Source organism: Osmia lignaria, chromosome 7 (genome assembly GCF_051020975.1).
Source record: "Osmia lignaria lignaria isolate PbOS001 chromosome 7, iyOsmLign1, whole genome shotgun sequence".
Lineage (NCBI taxonomy): Eukaryota > Metazoa > Arthropoda > Insecta > Hymenoptera > Megachilidae > Osmia > Osmia lignaria.
This window is the reverse complement of record NC_135038.1, coordinates 4820872-4832694: the sequence shown is the minus strand read 5'-3', so window position 1 is coordinate 4832694 and position 11823 is coordinate 4820872. Positions and strand designations below refer to the sequence as shown.

General features: G+C 33.3%; 1 protein-coding gene across 5 annotated transcripts; it reads left to right on the top strand.

Annotated features, from left to right (window-relative positions):
* The first annotated feature begins 7519 nt into the window (after nt 1-7519).
* Nucleotides 7520-11442, top strand: alpha-Man-Ib (alpha-Mannosidase class I b). Of its 5 annotated transcripts, none has more exons than XM_076689351.1 (13): nt 7520-7595; nt 7795-7946; nt 8122-8397; nt 8506-8673; nt 8742-8898; nt 8973-9158; nt 9238-9386; nt 9469-9657; nt 9725-9912; nt 9990-10116; nt 10182-10346; nt 10409-10558; nt 10640-11442. In XM_076689351.1, exons 3-13 carry the CDS (start codon nt 8299-8301, stop codon nt 10856-10858), a joined length of 1797 nt encoding a protein of 598 aa, XP_076545466.1. In that variant the 5' UTR covers nt 7520-7595; nt 7795-7946; nt 8122-8298; the 3' UTR covers nt 10859-11442. The 5 variants fall into 5 exon arrangements, with proteins under 5 accessions (XP_076545466.1, XP_076545465.1, XP_076545464.1 ...); XM_076689350.1 differs by having other exon boundaries at nt 7576-7655; XM_076689349.1 differs by having other exon boundaries at nt 7589-7723.
* Nucleotides 11443-11823: the final 381 nt, after the last annotated feature.

Below are 11823 nucleotides of genomic sequence, written 5' to 3'. Positions count from 1 at the left end.
GTCCTTTTGCATAAATTCTTTATTTTGAAAACGTGAGAACAAAGAAAATTGTCAGAAAGAAGTATAGAAGTGGGTACCAGGTTGCCCGTGCAAGGGTTAACACGTTGAATGCCACGAACTTAATACGGTCGAGTAATTGAAAGAAGGATTTTTAATAACATTAATATTATAATGGTAACGGAAAGTAGGGAAGGAAAAATTTCAATTGAAAAAATGTTTAAATTTATCGTACTATAAACGGTCATTTCCATAGTGGCAATCAACGTGTTAACGATTAACGAAAGAACAAAGTGTACTTGAACGGAAGGACACTTCGATAATCCGTGCCTGAAGTTCGATGACCATATATTAAAAGACCAAGGAAAGCGCAACGAAATAACAACGCTCGGTACGGTAGGAAGTAGTGTCGGCGAATCTATAAATATATATATGTACGTATGTATACATACAACATTCGAAAACGGTGTAAGGGTTTTAAATCTTAATCGCGAACGTACACATACATTAAACACACGTTACACACACACACACACACGCGCGTACACACCTGTAACATATTCGGAAGACCGCGTGCCACAGGATAAAAATCAATGTAGTGGGCCCTGTATAGCCACGGCCTGTTAACCAGAACTACGTGCGAATAAATTTATAAATAATATACTTAATATAATTGACAAGTAAATCGTTAAATGAAACAATGATTCCTGTGTATAAAAAAAAAAAAAAATCCTCAGTCTAACAGAGTTAAAAAAAAAAAAAAAAAGAACGAGTCAGTGTTAAACGTTCGTTCAGTGCAACGATTAACATTGACTTGTGATATAAATAAAGAGAAACGGAGGTGACATTCTCGAGGGGACAATTAGTCGATATTAAGAGAAATCGCATTATCACGAGACGTACAGTTTAGATTATTAATTAATATCGAGCGAGCGGTAGTGATAAACACGAAACGAGAATTTACGTTACCCTCCCTTTTATTGCGAGACCTCGTTTTAAATCGGGATCTCCTAAAGTATTGCTCATTGACCAGTCGAGACTGAGGATATTGTTCAATGTGAAATATATAGGTGGAAGGAAAACAGATAAAAAAAAAAAGAAAAAAAGAAAAAAAAATATTAAAAAATGGACTGAACGAGTGGATCGAACGAAAGAACGATTCACCGAAACGGAACATAGAAACTATTTCCAAACAAGTGTATTTGCAAGTGTTGTCGATACCCTTGAAAAAAGAAAAAAAAAGTGTGTTGCAAGTAAAAGCAGAGCTTACTCGCTCGTGAAATTTACGTAAACTAATTTGTGTATCCAAATTAGAGTTTTGAAACTTTTACAGTCAGATTTAAAAATTTACTTGGCGGACAGATTTCGCGCCAACGCGTTGGAGCGTCAAAGGCGCATGCGCGAGGTTTGAACATGTCACGTGCTCAGTCAGTGAAATTTCTATTGGCAAGTTAGTTTGTGAAAATTTTATGAGCATGTAAACCCAGTTTAAATACGAAAAGATTTAAGAAATAAAAGAAAATTATTTAATTTCTCCGTGCGTGCTCGTTTAGTTGTCGATTAGGTTATCGGTTGCGCGGACCCGCTGCATACGGAAACAAAAAAAAAAAAAAAAAATGAAATCTTCCATCGTGCGGGTGTAACGTATATTTTATATTAGTAGGTCCATTAAGGATCAAATCGTTCGATTTATTTTTCGTTTCTTGCATGCGAACAGTTTGTTTCTCGCGAGTATTTGTACAAGCACAAAACATAGATTTCCTTTCGATAAAGAATCGTAGGTTAAGTTATCGAACGAATCCTTTGGCGTTTCTGTTTTACCGTTTGGTTATTAATCGCCATATCGATTCGTCGTTAGTTCGATACATCGGTCGTAAGCTCTTAGTTGAAAGGGGACAGTGAGACAAGACGTACGTACTTACACGATATTTAAAATCGAAAGAAACAATTAAGAGCGTTATTGTGTGCAACTATCGCGCATTCGCAGAAAAAATGAAAAACTTTATGCTAATTTTAAACGTCGTTTAATGCTGTTATTGCGTTTGCTCGTTCTCGTTGATTTTGTTCGTTAATTATAGTACAATGTCGGATCAGTATAACGTCCTGCTCAATAACGACTGACAAACCAATTATGCTGATTAATTGTATATACGTATACTTATCGTGAATAATGAGGTAAACAAGCGCTGAATGAATTCCCGAATTTTCAACTGAAATTCGATTTTATCGAACACACCGTGCGACACGTGACCGCAGATATAATAATTGATCAAGTGGAAAAGATGAAAAATCGTTGTAAACCCGATTGGATAGGGTATCGTTGATCGTCGAAAGTTATCCAGACAGTGATATTATACGTAGAAGTTGAGGATAGAAAAAGCCGCAGGTTCATTTTAATCTTAATCATCGTTGATCACTGTCTAGAAGATAATGGAGGGTGAACGAATATCACCGGGCCTGGATCACGTATAAATATGGTAAATTATTATATAATCTGCGACAATGCGTATCACGTTCATTCTTCGTAATTCAAACCAGGCAATCACGTTCTCATGTTTTATATAATTATTGGTACAGGTACAGAAGGGTACCATTTTCGGATGGAATCATTCCAGGCGTGTTTTCAACGTGCAGGAACGTTCACAGGATATAATAATGACGATGGAACATTGCGAATGACTTTTTTTCAGGATGGTAAAACATTTTTTGGTAATATTGCAGTGAATTACATTACTGTGGCTATTTGTTGTTAAAAGGCACCTGGAGTGACTCTAACCTTATCGTCGTCATTTTTCAAATTTCAACCGAATAGAAAAAAAGAAATCGATGAATCAAAGATGACGGTTTTTCATTTAATTCGGGACTTTGGTAATGCGAGCGATCACCTTACGGAACGTACATATTATTTTTCACGATATTATCAAAAGAAACGAAGCGCGATTTTGAAGTACCAAACAGTGATTGGGGCAGAGGATTAGTAAGTTTATAGAATTTCCTTTATTGTCGCTCTAATCGAGCGTTTAATCATTATTTGAATATATTTTAATTTGTTGCATTGTTGCAGGAATGAAATTAGATATAACAGATTTATTGAAATGTTAAACAAAATGAAATTGAAGAAAGGAAATGTTGGCATTTTAGTAACTGGTTGAACTGAATCATTAAATGATCGAAATTATAAAGTTAAAATATATTAAATTTAATATATGAAGCATCCAGTGCTAATTGGCAAGTATAAGTAAATTTTTAATGTACATTGGTGAATATCCATTGTATATATGATACAATATAGTAACATGATTAAACTTGTTGCAGTAGTAACTTTATTGAAAGAGATTATTCAAAGCAGTGGAAGAAATCTGCACTGGAAATGTTTCATAAGATTATCAGAATTAATAGAACTATGTCATTGTTTGAAACATGGCACTGTTACAGCACATATCTATGATTTATAGATTCTTTTTCAAAATGTATATCATACTTGATATTAGAGGAGTCTCTAAATTATATTAAACATTTGGATACACATAAAATAACTACAGGTACATTTAATTTCCTTGCTACAGGTTGTAATTGGTGAATTTTATTTCAAATGCTTTTAATTTTTAGAATTCACGTTTCATTTCAACTATTCTGTCAATAAGGGATCTGTAATAAAAGATATAAAGTCACGAAATCATTATGGAGACAAAAGAGAAATTAAGAAATTGAACTGAAGTAATGAAATTGGAAATAGATAGAAAAATCTGCCCTGTAACTTCAAAATCGCAATATTACAAAAAGAGGTAAGGTATTTTAAATTTCAAGGTACACACCTAAAGATCTAATTTTTATTGTTTTAGTGTGTTTACTATGTAACATTATTATAAGTACAAAACGTTTCTCTATGTAGTTTAAGATATGTAATAAATTGAAACAAGAAAGGAATATATCTATCAGAGAATCATGAGTGTTGATTTTTTTAAAAGAAGTAAAGTAAAAATCAAGTAGTTCATTTATGTTGTTACTCAAGCGACTCCCTAATACATAATGCACCATTTGATGTATATTTGATGAATAAGAGATTCTTGAATCAAAAATGTAAGTTTTGATGTTTTCCTATTACCATTTTACGCTGCCACTTTATTTATTTTTAATTATTAAACCTCATATCTTCATATTCACTGTGTTTCTTTCATTTTTACAGATTATTGTTTGTCAAGGAGCATATTAACAATCTACATTCAGTTTTTAAACAAGCAACCAGAACTCCATTTTGCTCCCTGTTTATTTGTTACAAATGTAATTCGTTTCTAAGTTAGATTAATGTAAATTACTCTTTTTTGTAACTAATTTATTCTTTCAATTATATACATTTTTGTCTTTGAAGCTAAAACTTTTAACCAAAACGTAATAACTATTCAGTTTATTGCTAATGTAAAGTAATTCATTTAATAAACTGATAATATTATAGAAATCTTGATTTTGTATGTTTATTTAATTCCATTTTAATGTAAATTTTCATAGGAGAGAAATGAGCGAGACAGTAGTTACAAAAATCAATATTTATTAAACATTAACAAGTAAAATATTATTACAAACTATTAGAAAAGGTAATCCGGACCTTTTTCCTTATTTTTCGATCATACAGTATTAGAAATAGTTGTAATTTAAGATAAAACTAATCAAAATACAGAAAGTATTTAATTAACTGGACAGTCTCCACAATAATTATTAATAATTCAGTAATTACAATTAAAATTTGTACAAATGTGGTGTCAGAAAATTCTACAGGCATTATTCTTCAAGAATTAATCGTAAAAATTCAATGTTCTGTAGTATGAAGCCTGTAATTAATAATTGTTCTGCAATTCGAATGGTTTGCCAAAAAGGGCGGGAACCATATCTCTTAGTATACCTCTTTGCACATTCTGTAATCCTATTACCAGGAGTAGATTTCAGATCATAGGTTCCCCACTCCGCCGCCCAAGAATCCTGCTACCTCTTTGCACATTCTGTGATCCTGTTACCAGGAGTAGATTTAAAACCGTAGGTTTCCCCCACCATGCCGCCTCCAGCAACCTACTGCACAGCTAGTTCTGCGCAGACGCGCGCCAATCTACTGCGCATCCTGTTCTGCGCAGATTTCTGTGCAACCTACTTCCATTTTGATGTGCTCCCGATACCCGGATACAGGGTCTATATTTTTTTCAAATTTCTAAGCTTGTAGATTGCTAATCCGCACAAAATTGATATCAATAGATTGCTCAAAGTCTGCTCTATCTTCTTAAATTATAAAAGTTCATAAAATGTGTCGGATTTACGAGAAATTAATGAGAAAATTTGCAGTAAGCTACAATAAAAAGTCGAATTGAAATAATGATTAATTATTGCGTCTAGACGCTACAAATGTTCACAAAACTTATATTAGAAATTCAATTAAACCTTACTCATTCTAAAGCACTCATAAAAGTGCAGAAAATGTTCCTAATAATTGAGAAATTAATGAAAATTAAGAGGCTCGATATGCGGCAAAGAGATGTTTACAAGGATCGATGTTTACTAAATATTTACGCATCAAATGTTACTAAAAATGATTAAAGAATGTAGTTTGAACCTTCTTCTTTCTTCTCTGATTGCAAAGTGTCATTAATTGTTGCTACATACTGTAAAATTAATCAAATTTAGAGGTCGGCATTTTTATGTATGTCGCAATATAGTGGCCACAAGAATCGATGTTTATTAAATAATAACGCAATAATGTAATCTTCAATTCGGTGTACGCGGGGTCCCAGACACCCCAGTCGATCGTACTAGGGGTTTCCAGAACCCCAGGTGGCAGTAAACGTTACCCTCAATTCAATGTAGGCGGGGTCCTAGACACCCCAGTCGATCGTACTTGGGGTTTCTAGAACCCCAGGTGGCAGTAAACGTTACCCTCAATTCAACGTACGCGGGGTCCTGGGCACCCCAGTCGAACGTACTTGGGGTTTCCAGAACCCCAGGTGGCAGTAAACGTAACCCTCAATTCAATGTACGCGGGGTCTTAGACACCCCAGTCTATCGTACTTGGGGTTTCCAGAACCCCAGATGGCACCCTCAATTCAATGTACGCGGGGTCCTAGACACCCCAGTCTATCGTACTTGGGGTTTCCGGAACCCCAGGTGGCAGTAAACGTTACCCTCAATTCAATGTACGCGGGGTCCTAGACACCCCAGTCGATTGTACTTGGGGTTTCTAGAACCCCAGGTGGCTGTAAACGTATTCTTTAATTCAGTGCATGCGGGGTCCTAGACACCCCAGTCGATTGCACTTGGGGTTTCTAGGACCCCGGGCGTTAACTACGGCGCAACCAGTTCTGCGCAGACTACTGCGCAACCTGTTCTGCGCAAACTACTGCGCAACTAGTTCTGCGCATACGCGCGGCAATCTGTTGCGCATCCTGTTCTGCGCAGATTTCTGTGCCACCTACTTGCATTTTGATGTGCTCCTGATACCCGGATACAGGGTCTACATTTTTTGCAAATTTCTAAGCTTGTAGATTGTTAATCCGCACAAAATTGGTATCAATAGATTGGTTAAAGTCTGCTCTATCTTCTAAAATTATAAAAGTTCATAAAATGTGTCGGATTTACAAGAAATTAATGAGAAAAGTTGCAGTAAGCTACAATAAAAAGTCGAATTGAAGTAATGATTAATTATTGCGTCTAAACGCTACAAATGTTCACAAAACTTGTATCAGAAATTCAAATAAACCTTACTCTTTCGAAAGCAGTCATAAAAGTGCAGAAAATGTTCCTAATAATTGAGAAATTAATGAAAATTAGGAGGCTCGATATGCGGCAATGTGGTGTTTAAAATAATCGACGTTTACTGAATATTTACGCATCAGATGTTACTAAAAATGATTAGAGAATGTAGTTTGGACCTTTCTCTTTCTTCTCTGATCGCAAAGTGTCATTAATTGTTGCTATATAGTGTAAAATTAATAAAATTTAGGAGGTCGGCATTTTGACGTATGTCGCAATATAGTGGCTACAAGAATCGATATTTATTAAACAATAACGCCTCAAATGTGATCGAAAATGATTAAAGAATGTAGTTCGAACCTTCCTCTTTCTTCTTCGACCTTAAAGAGTTATAAATTGTTGCTGTTTACGATAAAATTAATTAAAATTCAGTGGGTGTTTAATGAGACGCATAGCTTCATCATTACTACAAAAATGACTAATAACTGAGTAATTACCGCAAAGATATGCACAGGTTGGGTATGAGAAAATTGCGCAGATATTATTCTTTACGAATCAATTATAATAGTTCACTTTTCAATAGCTATTAATGAGTAATTAACGAATTTTGTATAACCCGCATAACCTGTATAGTTCCGGCCTATCTACTGCGCAGCCTGTTCTGCGCAGATGCGCGCCAAACCACCGCGCATGCGCGAATCGTGCCACCTCTTTGCACATCCTATATTCCTGATACCAGGAGTATAATTTGAACCATAGATTTCCCCCACTCCGCTTACCTAAAATAGTGTTACCTCTTTGCGCATTCTGTTATCCTACTACCAGGAGCAGTTTTCTGGACCGTAATTCATAAGTCTTATAAACACCTGGTTTGTAGCCGTCACATAGTTCATTAGTTTTATTGCAAAATATATTCTTTATAATTATCGGTACCTGCTTTTAATTTCCTCAGACCGTCAGCAATAATTAGTTATCTTGTTATTTTTATTTTTTCCAGGTTTTAGTTATTATATTCATTGTTTTTAAAACGCAGTTCATAAGATTTGTAAAATTATTTATTTATTTCAGTGACAAAGAGTGATGCATATAAGTGATTAATATTGTAATGAATTTAAGGAGGTGGAAGAAATGATGGTTCATTAATGAAAATTCCTTTTTTATTGCTGATAAATAATTTTTATTAAATGTTATGTATGGTTTATACTGAGTTAACCACGGGGGTAATTAACTCTCTTACAACTTAAAAGAATCAGGTTAGTAAACTGTTGAACAATAGCTTTAATCTTATAATTTTTATTCTTTTTACATACAAATGAAACGGAATTATCAACATTTCTGGAATCTGATTTTGTTATCAACATCAACGTTACCACTGGTTCATGGTATCTCTTATAGACGAAGTTTATGTTTCCACGAATGCCGGAAAGAACACGATTAATTATTAGTATGTTTAACTGGGATTACATAAATGAAGACCTTTACAATTAATGTGCAGCAGCGGCATTATTGTTTTGTTAAGTGTTCAGGCTGTTATTATTGTACTCGCCAGAACAACTTAACCTCCAACGAAATATGTTTCCGTCGAAAGATTTAGGAAAAACGGATTACATTAGTTTAAATATCCAAGAAAGCGCAACTTTCGCACGTGGAACATCGCGTAGTCTCTGGAGAGTAAGTCTAAAACATTTCTTTCATTCATTGTGAATATTTTTCTTTCAAATTTTATATAAAAAAACCATTCACACATATTAAGCAAGTAATTATGACCTTATTTTTCAGCAATGGAATCAGTTGTCGAGATTTCAAAGAAATATTCTTTACTTTGTAGTCATTACAATTATATTAGTTATATTTTATTTGTTACCTGGCGATAATAAGAATGGAGTGTTAGATGAAAGTGACTATAGTAATATAGAAGTAGTACAAGATACACTTAAATATGAAAAGGTACCATCAATGCTCTAAAAATGAATAAAAAAATGAATGATTTAAAAAAAAAAAATTATAATTTCTAGGCAATAGAAGATATTGTAGTAGATAATGCAAATCAAGAGCATAAGGGTGGTGGGGAGGTGATTGAAGAACCTGAATTCCAACCAGAAATAAACCAAGTAGACGATGATCAAATTGGAGAACCACCTCAGCCTAAGCCAAACCCCCTTAGATTCAATGGTAACATTATACTTTCTCATTGTCATTCTAAATTTAATCCTAATAACTGTTAGTAATTTTGTAATTATTTGTAGGTCCACAAAATAGTAGACAAAGAGCTGTAGTTGCAGCCTTTAAACATTCGTGGAATGGGTACAAAGAATATGCATGGGGTCATGATAATGTGAAACCCATATCAAGAAAATATCATGAATGGTTTGGCTTAGGTCTTACTATAGTTGATTCCCTTGACACATTGTACATAATGGGTTTGAATAATGGTACTAATTAACATGTTCTGAACGTGTCCTAATCGAAATGATTGTTGAGAAATTAATAGTACTTTCCCTGTTGTTTCAGAATTTTTAGAAGCCAGAACATGGGTTGATAAGAATTTAGTATTTACTTCGAATAGGGATGTTAATTTGTTTGAAGTTACAATTAGAGTATTAGGAGGTCTGTTATCAGCATATCATCTCTCAGGTGACAAGATTTTTTTAAATAAAGCTGTAAGTTATTTCTCGTGTTTGAGAATGATAATATACCGAATTTATACGAAGTTACAAGTTTATGGATTCGTTTAATTTACAGACATCGTTAGGAGAACGTATGATGCCAGCATTTTTAACATCATCCGGAGTTCCTTTTTCCGATGTAAATCTTGGCACTAAAACTGCGCATAGTCCTAAATGGGGTCCTGATAGTAGTACCAGCGAAATTACATCTATTCAATTAGAATTTCGTGATCTAAGTCGTAGTACAGGGGATCCTAAATACGAGGTAATTATACATCTTATACGAGATTAGTACCAAGTACAAACACAAGTATTTAACTGTTATTTTTCAGGAAGCAGCTGCAAAAGTTTCAGAACATGTTCATCAGTTGGAAAAGCTTGATGGTTTAGTACCGATTTTTATTAACGCTAATACTGGATTGTTTAGAGAACACGCAACAATTACGCTTGGCGCACGTGGCGATAGTTATTACGAATATCTATTGAAACAGTGGCTTCAAACTGGGAAGACTATCAACTAGTTAGTATTTTTTAATTTATTTCCATTAAAATACAATCTAAGTGTGCAACAATCTAATCGACTGGAAATGCTTTCAGTTTACGAGACGATTATTTGCTAGGTATTTTTGGAACTCAAAAGCATTTAGTAAAACATACAGCCATTAATAAATATCTCTTCATCGCGGAACTAGTTGGAGCCAGTAAAGAGATCAGACCAAAAATGGTAAATTTATCAAAATAGAATCAATCACGGATTATATATTATCAATAATTATGTTTTTCTTATAGGATCATCTAACATGTTACTTAGGAGGCACTTTAGCTTTAGGAGTGCATCATGGTTTGCCATCTGATCATATGGATCTTGCAAATGAACTTGTTAAGACTTGTTATCAAACGTATGCAATTCAGCCCACATTTCTTGCTCCAGAAATTACTTATTTCAACATTCAGGTAAATATCATAATTAATAATTTGTGAAAACACCATAGCGTATAACTGTTTCGTAATTCCAGAAAGTTGATGGAGAAAATTCAATGGATATGTACGTAAAGATAAACGATGCTCACAATTTGCTCAGACCAGAATTCATTGAAAGTCTCTTTTATATGTGGTATTTTACTGGAAATAAAACGTTCCAAGATTGGGGATGGCAAATATTCCAAGTATGTAATTAATATACGTTCTTTTTTACATGGATTCATCGACTGTAATTTAACTACATACTTTGTAATATAATTTAATAGGCTTTTGAAAATTATACGAAAGTTGAAAAGGGATATACCAGTATCGGTAATGTACGAAACGTTGATAATACTCGACAACAGGATATGACTGAAAGTTTCTGGTTTGCCGAAACTTTGAAATATTTATATTTGCTATTCGACGATACAAGGCAATTGATTGACCTAGATAGATGGGTATTCAATTCCGAAGGACATCCGCTGCCGATTTATGAATCGTAACTAAATTGAAACATGAACTATCATGTATAAATTTACACTATTAATGAATTCTTAAATGTCTTTTAAGGCCAGTCAATAGATACTGTAATAACGCAGGCAAATAAGAAAAATTAGTAAAATTAATGTACTCTAAAATACAAAATAGATCTGAACTTCAGGCTAATAATCTTCCACGTTAAAACAATTTTTCAAACATTTTTCGTGCATTATACTATGATAAAAGAAGCACAGAAATTATACATTTACTAGTAACTAACGATTTATACTCAATTTTTTACTCATTTTTCAATTCAGAAGTGTATTTTCCAGTTGATCATTATAATCCATTCTGTAATTAATCATTTAATTCGATGAATATGAAACATATTGAAAATCACACTTGTGAACAGTGTATCAAAATTGTTGAGTACAATATTGTAAAATATATAATAATTGTTACATTATTTGTAGCCTGACATACCAAATCCTTTTCGAAATTCTTTACTTATAGTGCAATTCGTACATCTGTAGAATCGTTTAGTCACACTGATAACTTGTGAATTCATTCAGCTTGAAACCAAGTGTTACTTATGTTACTTTCAATTATCCTACATTTAAATACATTTTTTACGATTGTAATACGTGAATATTTATATTTATTATGGGAATATTCACAATAAAACAATATACCACACGCACGTGTGGTATAAATATCGACTATCACTATAAATCTGGAGTAATCTTATTCTTATTTATTGCACATTTTTGTACAAAATATCAATAAAAAATATTCACGTGACTTATGTATAATAAACACTGTAATGTAGCTTTTAGTAAGGGAATGTTATCGAAATAGTTATCCTATGTAAAAAAAAAATCAACCGTTAAATTTTGTCTGTAACTTAGAAAAAAAAATATAAATAGTAGAAGTAGGTTATTTAGTTAATTAGATTATATACTAGCAACTTATTAAATTGCACTTTGTA